This window comes from Mastomys coucha, unplaced genomic scaffold, assembly GCF_008632895.1.
Source record: "Mastomys coucha isolate ucsf_1 unplaced genomic scaffold, UCSF_Mcou_1 pScaffold14, whole genome shotgun sequence".
Taxonomy (NCBI): Eukaryota; Metazoa; Chordata; class Mammalia; order Rodentia; family Muridae; genus Mastomys; species Mastomys coucha.
Window position 1 is genome coordinate 135,105,554 of NW_022196896.1, and position 25,690 is coordinate 135,131,243.

The 25,690-nt window shown below is 42.2% G+C and overlaps 1 protein-coding gene across 8 annotated transcripts in view; it reads left to right on the plus strand.

The window, feature by feature from the left end:
* The window catches only part of Dlgap1 (DLG associated protein 1), a 791,008-nt gene that overhangs the window by 474,868 nt on the left and 290,450 nt on the right, over nucleotides 1–25,690 (plus strand). For 6 of the 8 annotated variants that reach the window (XM_031368694.1, XM_031368695.1, XM_031368696.1 and 3 more), the window contains one exon: nucleotides 14,207–15,250. In XM_031368694.1, coding sequence (XP_031224554.1) covers nucleotides 14,276–15,250 — 975 coding nt within the window. In that variant the 5' untranslated portion in view covers nucleotides 14,207–14,275. Of the gene's footprint in view, nucleotides 1–14,206; nucleotides 15,251–20,153; nucleotides 20,404–25,690 lie in introns of those variants that run through there. The other 2 variants (XM_031368699.1, XM_031368700.1) reach the window with 2 other exon arrangements.

Sequence of the window (25,690 nt, forward strand, 5' to 3'; positions counted from 1 at the left end):
AAATGTCTTAGTTAGGGTTTACTGCTGTGAGCAGACACCATGACCAGAGCAGTACTCTGGTGACAGTAGATGTCTTAGTCAGGGTCTTACTGCTATGAGAAGACACCATGACCAGAGCAGTACTCTGGTGACAGTAGATGTCTTAGTCAAGGTCTTACTGCTATGAGAAGACACCATGACCAGAGCAGTACTTTGATGACAGTAGATGGCTTAGTGTTTTACTGCTGTGAACAGACACCATGACCAAGGCAACTCTTATAAGGACAAGATTTAATTGGCACTGGCTTACAGGTTCAGAGGTTCAGTCCAGTATCATCAAGGCAGGAACATGGCAGCATCCAGGCAGGCATGGTGCAGGAGGAGCTGAGAGTTCTACATCTTCATCTGAAGGCTGCTAGCAGAATACTGGCTTCCAGGCAGCTAGGATCTGAGTCTTATAGCTCACACTCACAATGACACACCTACTCCAATAGGACTGCACCTCCAAATAGTGCCACTCCCTAGGCTGAGCATATACAAAGCATCACAGTAGGAGGTAGTTTTATAGTGACCTGGTCTAATTCTCAAGTTCAAAACAAAAATAAACCTTAAGAGAAAACTCATGTTAAATAATTCAAAAGTGATTGCTTCAACTGAAAGGTGCAGAAAGCTAATTGTGTTTAAAACAGGTGATAGGTGTAAAATCCAGCCAGTCCTCACCCTAACACATCGGCAGTAAGACATAGGGCAAGAGCCACCCAGACTTGTGCTCATATGACTCATTTCCTATGCAGGCAAAGGTTTTGTCAACACAAAAATGCACTGCTTCCTACTAAGGAACAATGCCCACACTGTCCCCCTGCCTGCCCCCATTGCCCTTGGAAGCTACTTCTCAGCTGCTCAGTGCTCATCCTGACCACAGTCACTCCTGAGGGCTAGGATAACCCATGCTGAGATCTCTGCTGCAACTGCAGGCCACCCGTTCACCCTTGGCTTTCATGAGGAAATGAAGCATTCACTTCTTTCAGAAGGATAACCACCTTGACACTCACATAGGGAGAGGAAAAATGCCCTCTTAAATTACGTGTTTATTTTGTATGCATGTGTCTGAGTTGCGTATATGCACACTGGGTCTGTAGAGAAGCCTGTAGAGGTCAGAAGAAGCATTGAATCCCCCAGAACTGAACTCAAAGCTGGATTTGAAGTAAAGGTCATTGCCTTCAGAGATACAGAAAAATGTCTCCAACAGTTTCCTCAATTATTGCTATTGTACCCAGAGAGTGTAACTGCTGAGGAGAGGAAAGGAGGTTGAATGGCCTCCCCCAACAGCTGCAGCCGGTGTGTGGAAACAGATGAGACAGCAGAGTAGGCTCTGGCTGTCTTCATTAGCCCTTGCTCGGAACTCAACACACACCTCAGCTGTGTGTGGCACCTGTATGGAAAACACATCATTTCTAGAATTATGAATCTCATTTCATGTATAAATTAGCACAAGTTAGGAGGGGGGGGAAAAGTGTTTTGCATTATGGAGACTCCTAATCATGTGCTTGTTTGTCTAACTCTTGCTGAGTGTGTGTATTTGGGGGCTTCCCTGTGGAACTCTGAAAAGAGCATTGGTGAGGCCTTCCTATGCCTGGTGGAACTGCATGCTGTGCAAAAGGAGAGGTGCATGCAGGGAAATAATCTAGAGCAGATGTTCCCAGAGTTTTATGAAAGGAGAAATAGTGTGCAATAACATAACATAGGAGTGGGTGTTAGTTCTGCAAAATGCACTCAACAAACTTTCCTCCAACACAAATTGTTGAGTTTCTCCGGCCTACTGTAGAGTTACAGGGCCAGTATAAACCTAGCCATGGAATTTGTTAGTTCTTGGGAAGCACCCCACAAATTGTGAGAGTGGACCCAGGAGGCAGCAGGGTCTTAACAGGTCTTCTATCTGATTCTGATGTATACTCCTGTTTGCGACTCTCTTGCTACTCTAGTGTAGTGTTTCCATGAAGGGTTCCATGGCTTACAAGACTGTGTGTATCATCTAGAAGAGCTTAAGGAAATTTTCTGATCTGGAAACACCCTTGTCCTACAGGAACACTGGATCTCCAAGGTGAAAGGCAGATTCTGAGATGCAGTTTGGCTAATACTAAAACCTGAGGGGGACTCCCCCATGCACCTCATTCAAGTCAGTCCTTGCTGAGGCACTTGGTGTCCCTACAGGGAGGAAAAGTGTAGCTATTTAGGGAAGGTCCAAGAGCAGTTCCATGCAAGGATCTCAGTCGAAGGATTAAATGATGTCAGATTCGTAGGTCTCAGGGGCTCTGGCCAATGCGTTGGTAGTAGTATGGAAGGCCATATTAAAGGCAGAAATGGAAGAACTCAATACTTCAGAGGAACCAAGCATGGTGGTGCATGTTCATAATCCCTCCCTAGGAAGCAGAGTCAGAGGATCACCTCAATTTTGAAACCAATCTGGTCCATATGGCAGGATTTGTCTGACAGGGCGATGACAACATAATAAGAACCTGTCTTTAAAACAAAAATAAAAAAATCAGAGGAAAGATGAAGCAATGAGATTTGAAAATACGGAGACAAGTTCACACGGCCCTATGAACCTGCCATCGTCTGAAGGAAGTGTGTGCTAGTGCAGCTTCTAGATTGAAATGTCTCGGAACCCCTTAGCTTTTCATCTTCCAGGATGCTCTTCCCAAAAGCTTTTAACTTGCCACAGAACATGTGCAGTATTCAGTGTCCGATGAGATTCTGACTTGCATTTTCCTGTGACTGTCATGTCTGTGTGATTTGTTTTCAACTAAATGATTAATTAGATAAGGCCTATCAACCCCATGCTTCCTTCAGCCATGTAATGTTCCAGGGGAGGCTATGTTTGTACCTACTCAGAAGAAGGAATGGAAGCGATGTTATGCAGAGGCAGGCAGCACTGAGCACAGAGCATCTGCGAACGGGGCAAGGAGCGTAGCCTTGCCAAAACCTCAGAAAGGCTGAGGGGACAGGAGACAAGGCTGTCTGCAAGGCCCATGGCAGATATGGAGATACCTGCAGTGAGCCAGATTGGAAGACTGATGTTATATTCCATGGATGTAGGAGAACAATTAAAAGTTTAAGAATGGTATAATCAGATAATGAATAACATGATAAGCCTGCTAATAGAATTACCAAAGACCGTGTGTATGAGCAAGTGTGTGTCTGTGTGTGTGTCTCTATGTGAGTGTATGTGTCACTGAGTAGATTTGTGTTTGTGTGAGTGTGTATGTGTATCTGTGTGAGTGTGTATCTTTGTGTGTCTATGTTTGTCTATGTGAATGTGTGTGCATATATGTCTCTGTGTGAGTGTGCATGTGTGCATGTGTATGTCTGTTTGAATGTATGTCTGTGTATGGGAATATTGTGTCTCTATATGAGTGTGTGTATATGTCTGTGTGAATGTTTGTATGAGTGTCTCTGTGTGTGTCTATGAGTGTGAATGTGTGTCTCTGCGTGAGTGTGTATATATGTCTGTGTGTATATTTGTGTCTGTGTCTCTGTGTGCATATGTGTATGTGTCTGTATGGGTAAGCAGTTGTGGGAGTGTCTCTGTGTGAATGTGTATGTGTTTAAAGGAGATAAGAAGAGTTGTCATAACATACTTGTTGAAAGCATTGTACATTCAAAATTTATTAATTCATGGTTGTGGGTAAATCACTTAATATTTGAAAGTCTACTTCTTTATCCAAAAAGTATAATCACCCTTTACACACTGTCTAAGTTAATGTTTTTATCGCTGTGAAGAGACACCATGCCCACAGCAACTCTTTATAAAGACAAACATCTAATTGGGGCTGGCTCACAGACTAAGAGGTTTAGTTTATTATCAGCATGTTGGGAAGCATGGCAGTATGCAGGCAGACATGATGCTGGAGGAGAAGCTGAGAGTTCTACATCTGGATCCACAGGCACCAGGAAAAGATAGTGGGCCTGGCCTTAGCTTCTGAAACCTCAAACCCCACCCCCCAGTGACACACTTCTTTCAACAAGGCCACACCTCCTAATAGTGCCACTCTCTGTGAGCCTACGGGGCCATTTTCATTCAAACCACCACACACATAGTTTTATTTTTCTAAATTCCAATTACTCCATAGTCAACTCCCTGAAGTGCTGAGTGAAGATTTCCTGAGTGATGTTTGCTTTCCTGAGTGATATTCTGAACTTCCTTGCCTGCTTCATCGATCCCCATGTGTGAGTGGTCCTAGTAACCATAATTTTTATTTTATAGGTTTTAATAATTCCCTAAAGGGCAAGAGTAGAAATACTGGCAATCTGAGTATACCAAACCGAAGGCATTAAGTGTTCCCTTCAGGTGAGCTTATTGGCATAGTTAGGAAAGGAAAAAACTCATATGCTGAGGTTACTAATGACTATTATATTTTATGGTTGTTGGTTTCACATTGTTCCCAATTTATAAGTTAAACTTTAACACAAATGTGTATAGAAGAAACCACAGCTTATACAGGGTTCAGTACTATCAGAGGTTCCAGACATTTATCAGGGGGTCTTAGAATATATCCACCTTGGGTATGAATAGAGTTCTAGAGTTCCTACCACATACGAGTATTTAAAAACTAACAGACACCGTACACTTGAAGCACTCAGAATGTGCTGATAGATAGCTCAAAGTGTTCACTTGGTAGATGATCACTGGAGGCACAGACCCTATTCATTTTTACTCTGTTGGCTTTTATCAGCTCTTCTTTCAGCCGGTCCTCACAAATGAGGAATGAGAGGGTTCAAGGACTCAGAATGGCCATAACAGAAGAATCTGGATGGTAATCCTAATAGGCTTTGAAAGGAGAGTTGAGACTGCACTAGTCTTATCCCCAGGGATGCTCGGCAGCTTCTGTGTGAAGGGGCAAGAACATGGTGACATCTCTCCTTGATTTACATTGTCCAGAATCAATAAGCTATACCTCAGAGCAGAGGAGATGACAGAAAGTTTGGTCTGCTGTGTCCCCTGGGCTGGTAAACTAGAATTGAAGAAGTAGAAGCAGCTATGAGAGCAGCTGGCAGGGACAGGAAGACCCAGAGTGAAGGAATCTGAGATACAATGGAGGAAGGGTGTTGATAATGAAATGTTAAGAACCCCCAATTCCTTTTACTGTGCTCAGTGAACGTTGAGCACATAGTTTCTTAACAAATAATCGATCTATATGCATTACTTGATGTGGTTTCATACCAGAACAGTAAAAGGACAGGTGGATGTATGGAATTGCTAGCTAATTCTCTCTATCAGAATTTTGGTCCTAAGACTTTAACCCAGAAACGAATTCCTTCTCCACCCGCAAACATGTTTGTAGAATGTTTAGTGGAGATGAGTTTGTTTGTTTCAAATGTAAGATTGGGTGTAGGAGTCCTCGAGAGAAGAGAAGTTGGTGCTACGATGAAAAAAGTGAGAATAAGTTGAGTTGTTTGACGTGCAGTGATTAAAGTGCAGCATCTTGAAAACTGTCCCCTGAGGGAAGCAAAAGGAAAAGGCTGAGGAGTCAAAAGTCTGAGTCCCACTAACATGAACCACAGGAGAATCCAGGGAGGCCTAAGTCACCAGAGGAAAGTGAGTCTGCGAGACACAGAGCAGCTGCTCCTCCCACCTCCTCGAAGCATCTGGCCATCTCCTGGTCATGGAAACAGGCACGATATAAAATCTGAATGACTGTGCATAAAGAATCACACTTGATAAGTAGTCAGTGTGAGGCCATAGAAAGATACCTCAGCCAGTTCCGACTGAGTTAATGCTGAGAACTCACAATGTGCCCACACGAACACAGACCACTGACAGTAGTTTCTGGTCCGCTTGTGGTTACTCCAGCTTTGAAGAGGGGTTCCCTTTATGTATGTATATAAGTTTTTCTGGGCTACCGTGTTTCTGCCACAAACTGCTACAAGATCTCAGCCACACCAGGCAGGGAACTGACTGCCTAGACCAGAAAGATTTAGGAGACATTTTTCGTTTATTTATTCCCAGAGCTTCATGGATTCTAGACTGATTTCTCTCCTTCACACTTTCTCCTCCTGCAGGTCCAATGGCCTTGCTGTCCCGTAGCTTAAATAGTAGACAGCTCTTCCTTCCTATAGCACCCCTGTAGATGCTCCTTGCCTTGGCCTTGCCTAAGCTCACAAAGATTTCCACTTGACTCTCTAGAGGGAACATCTGGATTGCCCGAGCAAGCCTCTGCACAAATACCCTCCTCCCCTGGAGCTTAGTTCTCAAACTCTGCTCAGTCAGCTCAGGAAACATGGTGATTGCCTCAACAAACCCAGCCAGGGTGTCCTCAGCAGATGCTGTGGCTAGGAGAAAACTTCCCAAGTGCAGCTGCTGACTGAATGCCTATCACAAAGGGACCTTGCTTCAGGCACATTGAGGCCTCAGTACTCAGGAAATTAGAATTGTATTACAAACTTGATGAGAACAAACAATCAAATTTTAAAGGGGATTATAAAAGGAAGCATTATTCAGAGGTGTGCATGTGTGTGTGTGTGTGTGTGTGTGTGTGTGTGTGTGTGTGTGTGTGTGTATGTGTGTGTGTGTGTGTGTTCTGTGTGAGCTTGTCTAGAACATGCCCACCAGACTCTTTAGCTAGTTATGAGAAATGCAGACAGAGCACACTCAGTTTTTATCTGTCTGTTTTCCATGGCTTTTTTCCAAGTTGCCTTGTTTGAGGTGTCTTTGTTTCCAGTTTTCCCACCTTCCACCACGGCTGCTTTTTATCCCATTAAACAGCTCTATTCTGCCATCAGTCTTTGTGTATTCCTGATTAAGCAGTCACTTGCAAGTTTTGCTCAACTTTTGGGGCAGATTCCGATGGCTCTTACTCTTCCCTTGTCAATATTCTGAAAGTAGCTGCACCCCAAAAGATATGGTATCCCCTGGAAAAGAGCATTTTTTGACCACTGCTGATCAAGGTGATCACATTCTTCTGTCTCATTCCCAGGACATCCATCTATAGGCTTAGCTGAGACAATTGAGCCTGCCCTGGAAAGCCAGTAGAAAGCAGTCCTATAAGGAGTGTACCCCGCTAGTCCCCTCAGAGTAAAGACAGCCATCTCTGTCTAGGCCAAATAAATATGTGTGATGGTTTGTATATGCTTGGCCCCGGGAGTGACACTATTAGAAGGTGTGGCCCTGTTGGACTAGGTGTGGCCTAGTTGGAGTAGATGTGTCACTGGGTGTGTGCTTTAAGACCCTCACCCTAGCTGTTTGAAAGCCAGTATTCTGCTAGCAGCCTTCAGATGAAAATATAAAACTCTCAGCTCCTCCTGCACCATGCCTGCCTTGATGTTGCCATACTCCTGCCTTGCTGATAATGGACTGAACCTCTGAACCTGTAAGCCAGCCCCAACTAAATGTTGCCTTTATAATAAGAGTTGCCTTGGCCATGGTGTCTGTTCACAACAGTAAAACCCTAACTAAGACAATGTGCCATATTACAATTTGCCACATCAGCCATCTCCACATAAAAATCTTCTACTGAGTTCTGTGGTGTTTTGCTCACACAGTGGTTAGTCCAAAGTAATACTAACAGAGGCCCACCAGTCTTTCTCAAGGGCTCATCCCACCATTTGACTCTCAAACGCTGTTCCGAAACTGACTTTCACAAGCTTTGTGAGGCGACTGTGAATTGCTGCCTACTGTGACTAAATTGGAGAGGCTTCAGTTGTTTGTTTTGTTCTTTGTACAATACCAAATCTTTTTGTTCCAGAAATGCCCCTGATTCAAAGTGGTATTCACAAATAAAATCAAACCATAGGTGATTAGGATAGCAGTTAATGTTAATGAAAAGCCAAAGTACATTCTGCATGTATAAAATGGCTCAGCATTGTGCTTTGAATAATATAATTGGAGTATTTCATACAGTGTGTACTCAGAAGTGCTTCACTAATATCTGTATGCCTTTAGGTATACAGATCCAGTTTTGTTACTATAAACACATCAGGCTAGGTGCTGATAAAGAGAGCAGGCTGCTTTAGCTCACAGGTCTGGAGGCTGCTCATAGAACTGGGTTTTACTTTAACTATGGCCACTATGTACTTATTACTATGAAAAAGGTACTAGGGAAAGCTGGATCCTCAACAGAGTATTTTGTTGTTTCTAGAAAATGTATGGGATGTGTTCAAACTGTAGTAGGAGCATCCTTATTTGGCTGAGAGACCAGGAATTGGGGAACTACCCTGATAGCCAGGACATCACAATGCTCCTCTAGGGTGTCCCTACCTCCTATTCTTTCTTCTCTTATGAAATAATTGTTCCTTTGGACCTTCTGTTACTCCCTACCTTAAATTTATTCTCTAAGGACAAGCATAGAAATCTTTTAGAACATAAGATCATGTCACTCTCTTAGTTAAATCTTCAAGTGGAGTACCACCAACTGCAAGGTATGCTTGTGCATCATGACATGGCTTCCATGGCTTCTGTGACTGGGCTTCAGTCTCTTAGTCCTCAAGGAAGTGGAACAGTGGTAAAAACCAAACAGAAGTCTGTTTCCTCTCACAAAAACAAAATGACAGGCTAACAAGGCACTCTATGGTGACCACAACCTTTATTCTGTATTCTAGTCATGCTCATTCAATACGTAGTATTCACACCCTGATACAAGACCACTGCTTGACCAGCCCTCAGATCTGCCTTCCAGTGAAAGAGAACGCCCTTCACTTTTGAAATCTTTTCCAGAAATGGCACATACTACCATTTCCAATTAGATTCCATTAGTCAGAATTAGTCACCTATGCACATCAAGGGACACCAGGAAGTGTGGTCATTATGCGAGGACTAGGTTGTTCTTTTTGATATGCGGTTCTTTTATTTCTTCTTACTGGAATGTGATAATTTGGTATAAAAGTCACAGGCAGATTGAGGAATGCCAAAAAGGTAGTGTGACCCTGTAAGAATTTGTAAAGATTTCTTCTTCCCACTACCTTCTTAAACCAGAGCATGATGCTCTCTGTTCTCTCAGGCAGGGACCCCCACATTGTTTGTGACACGGTTTGTGATTGCTTGCCTGCCAACCTTCACTGAGTAAGATGGCAAAAGGCCTCTGCTTGACTGTTCTCCACATATAAAAGAAAAAATCAAGACAAGCAGCTCTAAATAAAGACGTGCACGGAAATCAAAATGGAATAAGGAATCACTGGCTTTGCAGGGATATTTCCCTCTGTCAGCATCTTCTAATATGTAGCTGGTTTGTTTGTTTCCTTGGGTCTCATACATTACCTAGAGATTTTCCTTTGCAGTACGTAATCATTCTTGCTTCAGCTATCAATCTGTGCTGTAAGACTTCTGCTCCAGGTGCAAAGAGACTCAGCAAAAACAATGTTCCTGTCATAGTAAGCTCGCCTCATGGTCACTGGTAGAGCAACAAATTCTCCAAGACAAGCATGAGGACGTAAGATCTGGTGGCAAAATTGAACCTCCAGAACAACAAAGAATAATTTTGAAGTCATGGTGAACAAGAAAGAATTAGAGGTAATCACTGTAGCCATAGAAACCTTCATGAAGACATGTTGACCACACACTGCAGCCTCTCTCAGAGAGAAGGCAAAGGAGGCAATTTCCCTTTCTATTTTCGGAAATTGTTACAGCCAATTGAAAGCTAACTCAACCACTAGCCGCTCCCTTCCCTGAGGATACATTAGATAAAGAGAATCACGAGTTAGATTTTCTAGTGGCTACATCATCCCTTTATGAGGAGATCATAACCCCTTCAGCCAGTAAGGATTCTCTGTGTACATTTGGTCGTGTTTGCGGCAGCAAGCCCTAAATTTTGCACATGAGCAATGCTCAGTTAATGCTTTATACTGGTGCTATGGGCCACACCACAGGTGGGAGACAGTGGTGTATGCAGGAGCCACTTAGAAACATCAATTAGTAGGGCAATAAACAGGAGTCCCAGAGAGAAGTGTGCTAGAAAAGGAAAAGTATGAAGATTGCCAAAAGAGAATTCAGGATCTCCAGGGAAGGTGTCAGCCACAATTATCTATGCATGGTCAATGACATTAGGATGTTACATCATCTGCCTCGCTCAACAGGAAGCCACCGAGTATGCTGCTGAAATTTCTAACCACAAATCGATCTATTTTTCTTTTTAAAATGACAAGAGGGTAAAAGACAGCATAAGATCTTCTACAGTAAGAGACAAACTGAAAATTTCTTGGCCAGAAAAGGAGATTTACAGTTGTTTACAAGAGTGCAGTGCCATTATTTTGACCTTGTCTACCATGACACAGAGCAGTGGCTCTCAACCTTGTCCTAATGCCACAACCTTTTAGCACAGTTCCTCATGTTGTAGTGAACCCCATCACAAAATTATTTTCCTGCTACTTCATAACTGTAATTTTGCTACTGTTATGAACCATGATGTAAATATCTGATATAAGACCCGAGAACCACTAACTGAGAGGCAAATGAGTGAGAATTCAGTGTCCCTTTACAAGCAGTGAGAAGGAAGTGAAGTCCTGTATTCAGCCCTGATGGAATCTTTCACCCTTTAGGAGGTCTGGGTGCACCTCACTAGGATGAAAAGCAGCACACTTAAAGCTTACTAAGTACCACACTGCATATGTTTAATTGGCATACATCATCACTAGTAACACCATTTAGCATAATTCATCATTCATGGTTGTAAAGACTCTTCGTTTTCCCTGCCTGTCCTCAGATACTATTTCATTCCATAAAATGGTGTCTGTGTATTGAGATGACTAGTGAACACTTGATTGAAACAACATTGTACATTTTAGAGTCGATCCATGTCTTTAACTTGTACCAATTTCACATTTCATTTAGCACAAAATATCTACCCAAGACATGACTTCTGCAGAAGGCAAGCTTGAAGTCTCATCTCCTGGTTACTTTATACGTTAAGAACCAGTGCAGTAGAGTCCAGAATGTATCATGTGGGTGTAATCCCCCAGGACTATCCCCATCTTATTTCATTTGTTTACATTTATTTATTTATTTAACATGAGCTCACAAATACCACGTGTTCCCTAGAAAAGGTAAGCTCTGACTTTTCTAAAGTGCTAGGGACTGAGTGTAAGGTATCTCCCATGCTAGGCAAGTCCTCTTCCACCCAGCTATTTCCTCAGCTCTGTGTTTACTGTTAGGTCCATATTTGGAAAACAAAAGAACCGCCTTCCATGATCATGACTAATAGAGTTAGGCTTTCTCATAAGTTAGCTTGCACCATAACCTTGCTAAAGACCTATATTTAACATATATCTAAATCTCTCTTATTTTTTTTTTTGTTTTGTTGTCATAGGTTCATTAAAAGATTGTCCAGGCTTTCCTTTTCTTTTAGCAACTCTTCAGTGGAAAATATTTTATTTATAAGCTTTTGATAGTTCACATCTATCATGAATTCTTTTTGTGTCTTTAGCACATCCTCCCCTCTCTTCCCACTCCAGACAAACCATCTTTGTATAGACATCCTTTGGTCACTGGGCCAGAAAAAGTTCCTAGACTGTAACTTTCAGGCAGGTATAACTCAGGGACCACAGCAAAGCAGAAGTAGAAGTCTAAGAGGAGCAAGAGAGCGACTCACCTGCCATCTTCGGCCTCACTGATTCCTAGATGCCTGGGAATTGTCTCCCCCCTGTATGGCTGCACTGCCACATTTGCACTGATGAGATGCTACTTGAATCACAGTATGGATGACTCAGGGAAATTCTGCATGCATGCATTATCAATGATTAAGTCTTACATTGTACTTGAGATTGAATAGAAAAAGTGAGTATCTACCTTCATAATTTAGTAGACTAACTGATTTCAAGTGACCAGTGGTTAAAATCTCCCATCAGTGGTTTTTAGCTATTCAGCCATAAGACTGGGTTCAACCGTAAATGCCAACAGACAGAAAGAACAAGCAAACAAACAAAGCAAAACAAAGAGAAAAGACACAGATGAAAAGGTAAGCAGCTTCACAGGGCATGGACAGAACAAGCCAGTGTTGTCATGAGCTCACAAGTGCCATGTGCCCCCTGGAAAAGGCAAGCTCTGACCTCTCTAGAGTCCGTGTCTTTCTTCATGAGGCCAAGTGTGTGCATTTTATCCGACCCTGTGTGCTCACCGGCCATTTATCTTTCCCTTTTGAGAAACTGAAATGACATTTTTGAATTGGCTTTCCAGAACAATGCTTAAAATGACAATTTTTGTACTGTAGGAAGCTTTGAAAGAAAAAGCTGTCAGGATGACCTCAGTAGGCTCCTAAAGAGCACAAAAGAAAAATAAGGTCCCCTGCTGAGTCCACAGCCTGTTTCCAGAGTTGGGGACAACCTGAGCTCAGATTTGAACTCAGTGTGAGCTTCCACTGCAGGATCTGCAGGGATGACCTCTCCTACAGAGTAAGTTAAGCATGAGCAGAGACTTCCATGCACATCTTTAGGGCAGGGAGCCTTGCCTCTGCTTGTTCTGCTTTCACTTGTGAACATTTAGCTGAAAACCTCAAGCCAATGTGTTAGTTCTTCTTTGCTGAAGTAAAAGAATCAAGAAAATCAACTTAATAAAAGAAAAGATTTGTGTTGTCTCATGGTCTTGGAGAGATAACATGCTAGATCACTCAGCCCTTGTGAGTTTTGATGTGTGGTGGAATATCATATCATGGCAGATATATGTGGTGGAAGAAGACTGTTTAATTCCACAGCTGCCAGGAATTAAGATGGGCAAGAACTGTGATCCTAGATCACAGTATCACCAGTGACCTAGCTTCCTCCCAGTAGGCTCCATCTAGTATCCTACTTGTGACACTGATGGCTAGCAACCAAGTCCTCAACACACTACTGCTTAGGATCCAAACCATGGCAACCAGAAGAAAAGATGGCATGAGGCTCAACCAATGCACTTTCTTAGTTATTGGGGTTTTTTTAAGATTTATTAATTATATGTATGTGAGTATACTATCACTGTCTCCAGACACACCAGAAGAGGGCATCAGATCCATTACAGATGGTTGTAAGCCACCATGTGGTTGCTAGGAATTAAACTTGGGACCCCTGGAAGAACAGCCAGTGCTCTTAACCTCTGAACCATTTCTTAAGCCTTCCTTCCTTACTCTTTGTTTACAGGACACTTGGCACTCTGAGGACAGAAATCTTTGGGCAAGTTTCCCCACATCTCTGATCTATTTGATCTGCAGTGGATTGATATGCAGGCTTGTTTGGGTGCCATAATTATTCTTTCAGAATTTCAAACAGAAAGCTATGACAGATAAAAGATACAAAGTTATATCCTAAAGACTTAATGTGCCACCAGCTTCTTTTGTTCATTTTTTTTTAATATCCCCACTTACAGAATGCTTTCTTTGTGCCTATAGTAATAGCTCGTGCATAGATAGAAAGATATAAGAGTGTCATTAAGCCAGGCTGTCAGGAACTTTAACTGGGAAAGACAGAAACAGGCAATACTGTGGGTTCTAGAGAGTGGACATGAGATGCCATAAAATCACAAGATCATAACAGGAAATGTTTTCCTCAGAAACCTAGCACTTTAGATATGCTAAATTTGTAATTACCATGTAAATTGGGGCCAGAGGTTGAAGATTGCTCTTGCTTCAATTCCCAGCATTGAATTTGGACGGTTTACAACCACCTGTCAGTCCAGCTCCAGAGAATCCCATACCTATGGTTTTAGCTGGCATCAACACATGCCCCAAAACATACCCCCACACCTACATATAATAAAAAAATAATTAAGTACCTTTTTAAAATCATGTAAAGAAAGAAAGAAGAAAAACAAAAAAAAAAAAGATACATTCAGCTACTGGGATAAAGGAAACTTTGACACAGTTACTGTGTCAAAGAACTTGGAAATGATTTCCACCCAGTGTGGTGATACTCAGTGATCTCAGCCTAGCCTGGTTTTACTCAGTGATTTCACCCCAGTGCGGTGGAACTTCAGTATGATCCCATCCCTCAGAGACTGCGGCAGGATTGAGTGCTCCAGTCTGGGCTGTGTAGCAAGAATCTGTCTTGGAAAATAAAACAGCCATAAGATTGTATTTTATACTTTCCTTGTCCCGGGATGAGCCTTACACCCTTACAAAGGTGAGAGACCTTTGCAGTGATGCATGAAAGTTGCGTCTAGGAACAGCCTGAAGTCCCCCAGAAACCCATCAGGGGTGTGCAGTCACAGAAAAGAGCAGGATATAACAGTACCAAGGAAAACTACAACTCCTTGCTTTTGTTCTTCATTCCTCAGGTCTTTGCCCAAGACGGGTCTGGAACTTAACCGGGTTCCCATGACCCCTGTGATTGCTTCCAGTCAGCAATGAAAGGGTTATCGGGTAGCCGCAGCCACCACCATGGGATCACCTGCGAGTCGGCCTGTGACTCTTTGTCACACCACTCAGACCACAAGCCGTACCTGCTGAGCCCGGTAGACCACCACCCTGCTGACCATCCCTACTACACCCAGCGGAATTCTTTCCAGGCCGAGTGCGTGGGTCCCTTCAGCGACCCGCTGGCCAGCAGCACCTTCCCGCGCAGGCACTATACCTCGCAGCAGGAGCTGAAGGACGAGAGTGCCCTGGTGCCACGCACACTGGCCACCAAGGCGAATCGCCTCCCCACCAATCTGCTGGATCAGTTTGAGAGGCAGCTGCCCCTCAGCCGGGATGGCTACCACACCCTACAATACAAGCGCACCGCTGTGGAGCATCGCAGCGATAGCCCAGGCCGCATCCGGCACCTGGTCCACTCGGTCCAGAAGCTCTTCACCAAGTCTCATTCCCTGGAGGGGCCATCCAAAGGCAGCGTCAACGGGGGCAAAGCTAGCCCTGACGAGTCGCAAACTGTGAGATATGGCAAGCGCAGCAAGAGCAAGGAGAGGCGATCAGAGTCCAAGGCTAGATCCAATGCCTCTAACGCCTCCCCCACCTCTCCCAGTTGGTGGAGTTCAGATGACAATCTGGATGGCGACATGTGCCTCTACCACACGCCATCGGGTGTGATGACCATGGGCAGGTGCCCTGACCGCTCTGCTTCGCAGTACTTCATGGAAGCCTACAACACCATCAGCGAGCAGGCAGTGAAGGCCTCCCGGAGTAACAACGACATCAAGTGCTCCACCTGTGCTAACCTGCCAGTCACGCTGGATGCCCCACTTCTGAAGAAGAGTGCCTGGTCCTCCACTCTCACCGTGAGCAGAGCCCGAGAGGTTTATCAGAAAGCCTCGGTGAACATGGATCAGGCCATGGTGAAGTCCGAGGCTTGTCAACAAGAGCGGTCTTGCCAGTACTTACAGGTACTATCTTTGTTAAATGATAGATAATGTGAAATTGTTCATGACTGGGTTGCGTGGTCTTTGCTCCTGGGTTCTACTCTTGGCTCAATTTTGAACTGTCTATGAACTCGGGCAGATTGTCTATCATTTCCGTAGTTAACTGAAGCTACAGGAAAACTCAAGGAGACACATTCTACCAGCTTCATTCATTTCTATTAAGAGATTAGGTATGGCGCATGTGTCTTCCTTGTTGTGGTAATTATCTCCAGCCTGCCCACTTCCAAGACACAGAATAGCAGGATGATGCCCTGCAGAGGTGGAGACAGAGGCAGTTTAGGGACCCGCTAAGCACAGCTGCAGAAGCCCAGGACAACAGAGGAGAGGGGGTGCCGTGAAAGCATCAGTGCAATAAAATACAATTTGTGTCAGCATGTAAGTCCCACACACAGCCACCAAGCTTCTGCTTCCATTTCCCCTTCTGCCTCCTTCCAGTTCACTTAAATGAGGTTCACCTGGATAAAAATATCAGCACAGGCAGGCAGAGCTGTCTTCCCTCTTTTCCTGCCTCCAGTATTTTTTTTCCTAAGATGCGTAAGGCTCCACATAATGACCCTCGTGAGTTCCCCGCTCCGCCCCCTTTCAGAGCATCCGTTTCTCTTTCTTTCCTGCTGTCCATATGTTTCAGTGAAAGTTTTTACGAGACCATAAAAGCATAACACATTCATCTCCATTCTTGCCTTCAGAAGAAATACAAAGAAAAATTCATCAAGCAAGAACGTGGTCATGTTTCCCTCATTAAACCCTTTCTAATAAATATAGCTTTCTTAGGAATGCCTATCCTGAGCCTGAGAATAGTCTAGGCTGGCACTGCTGGGCAAGGACAGGGACAGGACCCAGATCCAAAGTTTAGAAGAAGCTACCATGTCACAATGCATGTTAGTGTTTATCATCGGAGGTAGAACTGCCTAGTTTCTGACATGGTTGTTCTGTGTATAAATAAATCATAAAGAAAAGCTGAGGAAATTTCTCGGTGGTTAAGAGCACTGGCTGTTCTTTCAGAGGAGCCAGGTTCAGTTCCCAGCACCCACATAGTGGTCACAACCATTTATAACTCCAGTTCTAGGCAGTCCAACACCCCCTTCTGACCTCTGCAGTCATCAAGCATGCACATGGCACAATACATACATGCAGGCAAAAAACTATTAATGACTTTCAAGCTAAAAGGTTCATCAGACACATTTAGTATAGAAAAAACAGTGAATTCAAATAAAAGCTTAGTGGGTTATACTGCTAACCTGTGGAAGAAGTAGTACTAGGACCTAAGTCTCTTCACGAAATGACCATTCTGGGGGTTTAAGTTAAGGATTTAGGCCGGGCAGTGGTGGCACATGCCTTTAATTCCAGCACTTGGGAGGCAGAGGCAGGCAGATTTCTGAGTTCCAGGCCAGCCTGGTCTACAGAGTGAGTTCCAGGACAGCCAGGACTACATAGAGAAACCCTGTCTTGAAAAATAAAAAGTAAAAAAAAAAAATTAAGGATTTAGAAATGACTTAAGCATATACATTTTATCCAATATTGAGAGTACTTTGATAAAAAGAAAATAATGGAGCAAGCAGGGCCCGGACTGTGCGGGGTTGGAGCGAGCAGGGTCAGAGCAAGCAGAGGTCCTGAGTTCAATTCCTAGCAGCCACATGATGGCTCACAGCCATCTGTACAGCTACAGTGTACTCATACACGCAAAATAAATAAATAAACCTTTTTTTAAAAAAGAAAGAAAATAATAGTCTTGAAGAAAGGGTGAGAAAGGAGATAGAGATGTCTTAGAAACTGGCATGTTTTCTACAAAAAGGCTTCCATAGTAAGACTGTTAAAGCCCTGCATTCCAGTGGGGTAGGCAAAATGAGAATTAGAATTAAGAAAGTTGCTGTCCATGGGTCAAACACCAGCCATGGTTTGTAACACAATGCTCACCTGAACTTGTACAAAAGTTTACATTCTCCATACTGAAATTTATTGGCCTTTCTTTTTTTATGCCTTTTAGATTCAAAATCTCAAAAATTGGTAAAGTGTGCAAAGGCAGACAAAGGAAAAAGAATGTGGTTATGACCCACAGTGTCCTGTGTACTGGATGCTCTAGGAATGTGCGCCATCCTCATTGCTGTTCCAAGAGCTGGGTTAATAAGACTATCTACCAAAGGAGAAAGGGAAGCTTTAAAATACGGAGGCATTTTGACCTGTGACCTGGAGGTGTAGTGCTGAAACTTGGGCTTATCCAGCACTTCATGCGGAAGCTGAGTAGAAAGGTGGGGAAGGACAGTGTAGAGTAACTTTAAACATTCTTTAGTAACTCCAGAATGAAATATTTAATATCAAGTGTGGGACTTAATACAGGCATGTCAGTGGCTCTCACACTGTCATGAGCAGAAACCTCTACTTTCAAATTACTTACCTTCCTTAGGTTTTTTTAAAATAAAATATTTTAAAAACCTATAAGAAAAACCTGGAGCGAATCATCCACTCACATATCTGTCACCCAGTTAGGCACACAGAGGACAATAGATCCATCTCTCAATCCCTGCTGCCCTATTCCCCTCTTGCTTCCTAGAACAATGGAACCTTTATTTTTTATTATTAATTCTTGAAACTATTAAAAAGTTAATATTTTCTTTCATAGCTTGGGCAAGAATTAATCCTGATCCATGTGTATTTATCCTTTTAAATATGCACTGAAATAAGTGTTGCGCCTTATTTAATAATCATTGGCATTTATTGGGTTCCTGTTCTGTAGAAGGCCTTCAATGTGAAAGCATAATGATGATTCTGTGGGGGGTGCAACCATGTCAGCAAGCAGTCGACATGAAGAAGCACAAGCGCTCCTCCTGCCCCCTGTGCTGAGGCTGGAGTGTTCTTGCACAGAAAGGGAAGGGAATGCTGAATGAGTGCGAAGAGAGGGAGAGTAGGAGATGCCTCCTGAGACCTGGGTTCCAACAATTCTCTTGCTTCTAAAAAAAGCAAGAATCCAATATCCTGGTAATATTCTTCTCAGAAAGTGGGATTATCCGGCCCCCATCTACTCTGTGGGACAGTTTCATGTATGTATGGATGTTTCCTTGAAGCAAATTGGAGAAACAAAAACAGTTGTTTTGTTTTGTTTTCTAATAATATTACTGTAGGTGCCGGCTGCTTTAAAGCTGGATCCACCATCAACTTGAGCATCACCATCACAAGGTTTAGTTAACACATGAAGCTCCATTCCACAGGGAACACCAGGCTTTTAGTCCCTATCTGCCACTAACTGGTGACATTGCTGGAACCATCCTTTAGATTTTGGAGCTTACTTCATCTATTGAAAAACAAGGTCCTTGGTTCTAGAAAGCTCTAATCTCTCTGCACATTTTTTTTTAATTTGTAAATTGAGTACCTGAGTGTACAAATTAAAGCAATCTGTAAGACTTGGAAAGCCTGTAACTCTGGATTCATAAACATGTGCTGAAAGCAGATGCTCCTCAAATGCTACTTCATTTGTTCTTGAAATTTTAAAAGCATTTCCCAACGGGAAAAAGAAATAGATTTAGAAGACTATGTCGAATAACTTGACCAAGAGCACATAGCAAGATGGCAAACCAAAACTCATTATTTTCCCTTTAAAGTCTGAATTCTTTCCATTCATGAGGCTCAATCCCTACCCTCTCCACATACGGAGAGAACCTACATTGCATGTCCTTTATGTGTTAGAAACCATCTAGATCTCCTTTAATACTCAAAACAACTTTAGAAATATTACATTTGCTTTAAATATTTTCACAACTTTTTCTCCCACAAAAATGGAGTTCCATTCTGATATTCATGTTCACTGATCATTGATATTTTTATCTATTTGCCTAACAAATTCCTATTATATTCATTCTGCTTCCCTCCCACTGTTACTTCTTCCCAGGAGTCCTCGTTTGCTTTGGCTTTATAGACAAAGCTGACAGAGACACAAAGAATGCAGAGTAGGCAGGGCAGCCAGCAGCTGACCCCAGGTCTCTCCAGGTCTGTAATATGTTTCAGATGTAGATATTAATGTGTGGTTTATTTTATTATCTGTCTTCCTCTGCATCAAACTTGTGTGCATTCAACCTGCAATATGTCCATGCCAATAAAAGAATGTCAGTGTGAAATTAGCCTGCCAGCAGAAAGGAAAACAAAATCCCTCATTTGATTCCAAACTAAATTAGTAACCAATAATTAATATCCTTCAGTGAATCACTGAAGAATATTAATAAATACATATTCACCAAATAAGAGAATTTAAATATTAAAATGCATCTTCTGTTTTTGGAGAGTTTCACACAGACCAAAGTTAAGGCAGCTTCTTGTCATGACTGTGTTCAGAGCTGTGGGGTCTGTATGTATCTAGCCTGTGACTGACAACTGGCTGGTAATCACTGTACATTATAATCAATACACTCAATGGGTGATATGCGCTCACTCACAAGCTGTTTTAGTTAATTAAAAAAAAAGCTCCCCATTTCCCCAATATTGTTATTTTTAAATGTCAAGAATCAGATGTCTGCTGTTGAGAACTGTTGTACCGCTGCCAGTGACTGCCTGTATCAAGGCTTGGAGCAGGAGCATGGATTTGAAGACATTAAAACTGTTTAATTCTCAGTTGAGATGTGGTTGGCTTTTGTACATTTGGAATAGAGCATTTATGGCACACCTCAGGGTAAGTGCTAATAGTTAAGTAAACAGAATAGGCTCGGGGGAGGGTTGTTTTCTTTCTCTTTCTTTTTTTTTTTTTTAAGTCGAATTCTTGGTTGTGTTTATGCCTCTTTATATAAATGTTCTGTGCTGAGTGAGTGGCATATTAAGCCATTCGGAAGAGAAAGATTTTAGATTTCCAACTGTTCACCTAAGAAGAAGAAGAAGAAAAAAATCCCTTTGAATCTTGTATTTAGCATTCATCCTTCATCCAGCCGCAGAAACAGGAAAGGGGAAGGGAAACCTCTCCCTCTTCGTGGAAGTAGAGAGACACACAGAGGGAGCGAGAGAGCGCAGACAGTACCGAGGAAGCCAGAGCTCTCAGAGATGAAGCTGTAGGCAACAAAATGATCGACCTTTTTAAGGCTGAGTGGGTTTCTTCAGTTTGCGTGCAAGTTTCACGAAATGGAAGGAGTGACCAGGTTTGGGTATAAACAACTCTTTTGTTACTTTGTAACCGATGGATGTGAATAGCTGGTTTGGAAGTGATTTTTGCAAAGAGGGGAGTGTAAGGATAGTTTGGTTGTTCTGTTATTTTCTTTCTTCTCTATAAACAATGCCTAGTGCGTCTGGAAAGAGCTAACAAACTAATGTATGTATAGATGGTATGAAACAGGTGAGAACATCAGGTGCCTACAAGTCATTCTGCACGAGGGCTTTCTGAAATCCTGCTTCCTGTGGTCCTGGAGTGTATGATGAGGGACTAGAGGATGTTAAATGTCTGGTGATTGGAATGTGATCGGTCATTTTTCTGACAAAGAATCCTCAGTACTTACTGTTCCTTTTCAGAATTTAAATTTCTGGATGATGGGATTTTTGTTGTTGTTGTTGTTGTTGTTGTTGTTGTTGTTTTTGAACAGCTTTTGTTTTTGTCTTCTCTGCTGTTTGCATGGTATCCCACAAAGATTCCCTAAAGAAACATCCCTAGCAAATGTAAGCTTAGGATTTTATTTTAAAATGCAAGTACATTTATTTTTCAAGTCTGTCTCAAGACTGTTTCCATCTTTGCCCAGTGGGAGTTTTCTTTTTGTGGCTGAGTTTTTCTTTTCTCCTTTTCTTTTCTTTTTTTCTCTTGTCTGAAAACAATTTAAATTATACTGCTGCAGTTTTATCTATTTTATATCAATTTTATAAAATTGCAATTCTGCTTGTGATGTGAGTAGTTGACTTGCTGGCTGCCTTGTCTAAAAACCTTGTCAACCACATTAATAGTTTTTTTTTATTTTTAATTTGTATTGCTAAAGAACTTGAGCATATTGTATCTGTGGCTTATACAACCCCCTCCCTATTTTTCACTAATCTTAGAAGAGATGCCTGTCCATGGAGAGACACAGGCAAGGTCAGGTGCTAGCTTGGAACATGGGGGCCATGCCCACCTACAGAACCCTGGGAATTCTGCTGCTCTCTTCCCTCTGCTCTGATTCTCTGTGCTTCTCAGAGTTGCCTCCATCCTATTAATAGGGAGAGAAGAACAACTGTCAAAAACAGTCTAAGAAATCAAGAGTCCAGAAAGGCTCAGCAGAGGGAGAGGGACACTACAAGATAACAAAAAAGCCCTCTTAAAGGAAACTTCCTTATTCTTGGTCAACAGCTTGATGTTCTGATATCACTGTTAGCAGGCGTTCAAAGCACCTGGCGAGCCACAGAGGTTTCTGTGAACATTTGCTAAAATCCAGCCTTGGATCACTCAGCAGCCATACACTTGGCTTCTCCTTTTCTGCTCTCCCTGGAGATCCGCTTAGTTGATGATAGTTAAAGATGACAACTCAGGGCTCTCCGTGTCTTTTGGACAAAGACTCATCTTTAAACTCTAGTGCATTTGAGATTATGGCATACAGGACTTGACAGGGTGACATGGGACTAGCAGAATGTGTAGTTTCTTGTTCCAGGTGTGTGTGAGTGTGTGTACATATGTGTGAATATGTATGTGCATGTGTATGAGTGTGAGTGAGTGGGCTTGTGCATATGTGTGCATGTCTATGAGAGAGAGTGTGTACATACGTATGTGCATGTGTGTGCATATGTCGAGTGTGTGTGTGTGTATGTGAGAGAGTGAATATGTAAGCGTTCTATGTAGCACTGACACACTGACTTTGGTTTAGAATTAGGTTTTATTTTTCTCCATTTTGGAGTTCAGTGTCATTTAGTGGATTATTGTGACTTACAGTTTAGTGAAATCAATCTTTCAATTAATTAAGCTCAGTATCATTTATTTTTCTCATTTCAGAAGAATGTGTGTTGCTAGGGTCCATGGCCACAGAGCACAGGCAGGGTTGACTCATGTGGAGTTGCCAAGTAATATGGGTCTAAGACACAAGAATTTCAAATTCCATATGTTTTAAAATCACAATACCACTTAACACATTTTCTGTCATTAGCCAGGGGAGCTGGTGGAGGGGGAAAAATCTGCGCTTTTCAGGCATAACTAAGTTAATGTTAATAATTTGCATTGAGTTATATGACATTGCCATAGAGCGTACTTATTCATCTGGAGAGTTAAACCCATACTTTTGTCTAGAGGGAAGAAAGCAGATGCAGTTTTAGGTCTGCTTGTAAGACCCACTGACCTATTTCTCAAGACCCTCACCCCCACCAACAGACCATAACATGCCACATGACTGGTATCCTAACACAAAGGGCATTTTTCTCTTACACACACATATTCTCTCTCTCTCTTTCTCTCTCTCTCTCTCTCTCTCTCTCTCTCTCTCTCTCTCTCTTTCTCTTTCTCTCTCTTTCACACACACACACACACACACACACACACACACACACACAACTGTTCTATGTTCTTAGACTAGAAGCACAATGGGAATGTGCTTTGGTTTCTGTCAATGAACAATCGCCAGTTGGAACGATTTCCAAGTTAGTTGACTCTACAACACCTGAGCCCTCTCTGTCTGTAACTAAAAGAGGATGGCATAGGAGTTACTTGATTAATGTTAACACAATCAAAAGAGGTAAAGGGGAGAACAGTATACAGGAAGGCATCATGTATTCCTCATGTTTCTTTGGGCCAATTTCTTATTTCTAATATTTTAATTCTTTGGGGGATCACCTTCATAAACAGGGAAGAACTTTTTTTGATGCTCTGATCCCACAAATGTAAGAAAATACAGAGTTTACCATTAAAGTTGCTTTTCTTCATTTCTTAAAGTTTAATGCTGTGCCATACTTTGTGTCTGAGCCAAGGAGACTTCTATATTGAGTTTTCTAGAAACACGATGTTTATTTCATGTATATTAGACCACTGTTCCAGATACTTCAGAGTTTATAATCATTGTTCTCAATGAATTGGAAAGCTGAACCCGTGATTATGAAATGGAAAAACTACCTATGAAGCATAGTAAGGCTTATTCTGTACACGGTTGTGTGCATCTATCTCACCTTCACTTGGCTGCCCACACTCCTGCATAACATATACATGCTTTTGATGTCTTTGATCTCTGATTTATGAAATTATATCTTTATTAAATTGGACTGCTCCACAAAAGCTACAGTAGAATAGCTATGTTGTAAGGAACTTCCCCGCTTCCTTTCATTGTTCCAAGTAAAAAAGTTATTCCCTTACCTTTTCACTCTTATTGCAGATCATTGATCTAGGCATGGCCTGACTCCTTCATGTGATGATCTAGTGTTAGTCCTTTTCATTCAAAGACCTATTCAACAACCATGAGAGAAAACTTCTTCAGCTTCCTGCAGTCTTTGCAAACCCACAATTTATTATCAACGTTCAAGACTGTCCAATCCCCTAATCTAACTGTCTAGGGGCTTAAGATCTTAATTTTATTTCCTTCTGAGTAATCAAAACTCCTCCTTGTAAGCCCCCATTCACAATCTCCTCCAGACAGTCTGGAGACTATAATGTCCTATTACTGTAGTGTCTATAGTGTCTGGACCTATTACTTTCTGGAGTGACCATCCTATAAAAGAAATTTCTGAAAGTATTTACTTCTACTTATTCTTTCTTCAAATGACAAAAGGAAATAGCTTGACAAGAACTGTCATCTTAGAAGACATGACACAAGTGGACTCTCTGCCTGTCAGCCTGGGCTGTCTGCTCCCCACTGTTTCTCACATTCTGCTAAAGCCTGAAGGCTCCTTTCGAATCCTGCTTATTCGAGTGCACTACCTTCTTTGGAGGCAATCAGGTCAAGAGGCAATGGGAGGGTGATCTGAGGGTAAGATGTGAAACATGTTTGTCCTTTAAAAGGCTCATAGGAGGTAAATATACTCATCAGCTAAGTAATTATGTGCAATTTGTAACTCTGTGATTACACAGGGCATATTGTATTTTCATTTACTATTTGTGTGTGGTGTATACGTGCATGTGTATATAGTACCTGTGTGTAGATGCATGTTCACATGTGCCACACATGCAGGAGGAGATCAGAGGCCAAGTTTCAGGAGTGTGTTCTCTCTTTCCTCTCTGGGCTCCCGGGATGGATTCAGATTCTCTGCTTGCACAGCAAGTGTCTCTGTCTGCTGAGCCATCTCCCTAGCCCCATGATAAGATTTTTAACTCTTCTTTTCAGACCCAGAATAAAGTAGATGTGTTCCTCCTGTTACAGATTGATCCTTTCTGCATTCTACCAGCTTCCCTGGGGGGTGGATTATTGTCCAGAAGAAGACAAACAGAGCAGAGCAGATCCATTTTTGGATATGTGATCTTTAGATCCAACACTTAGAGCTTTGAGAGCTCGGGGTCTGGAATCTGAAGACCACATGCTTCTCCCAAAGCATCCACATCTTGGCAGTCAGAATCTTTCAGATCAGTTCACCAGGACAACAACTGACATAATTATCTCTAGTTTCCAAGGGATATGTGACATGATACGTATACGTAACATATGTAAATTACACACACATATAATCATATGTAGGATAATATACATTAGGAAAATGAGAGAACAACTTCACAGAAGCTGAGAACTGTGCACTGAAAAACACTACCTGACATGAGACAACATGGTGTCTTCATGGGTACAAGTGACTACAACCGTATCCCATGTAAGCCTGTATAGAAGCACCTTAATAGCCCTATATCAGTGAGTGTCTCTCCATCATTGCAGTTGAGAGATAGCTCCCATATGTTTGTGCACAAGAGTGACATTGAAGGAGTCTGAAAACTGAAGATTTCTGGCATCAACCCAAGAGATTCTGATGACATACATCTAGAGTGACTCAATAGAATCTATCAAAAACCAGTAACTCACTTCTACAAGCTGTAAGCTTATTGTCTCATGTACTTTCCTGTAGGGGGCAGTAGAGTCTAACTGATCAAAACGTGGGCTTCACAAGTTCAACCAAGCTTTGAAGTTATTGAGGGCTTTCTACATCATTGGTCTCTCTCTCTCTATCCGATGATGCTTTCATTTCTTAATCTGTATAATGGACACAAAAATATGGCTGCATTTGTTTTAGGTGCTAGGGAAGAAAGTAGAGCTCTAAATTTAGGAAATCAAATTATTGTATGGAGACTTTTCAAAGTATACACGTCTAGCTACTGGCATACTTTGCATATCCTCTTTGTTTTGTGTATTATGGCACCTCTTCTTTTCCTTCTAGTTTGCTCCTTCAAAACAAGGTTAGAAGATGCATGTCTGATTTCACGGACAAGGAAATCTTCTGCCCATGCCACCCTTGTTTCTCCTTACCCCATGTCCGATAATGGCAGATCTTAATCACAACATGGACAGCATCTTTTTTTTTTTT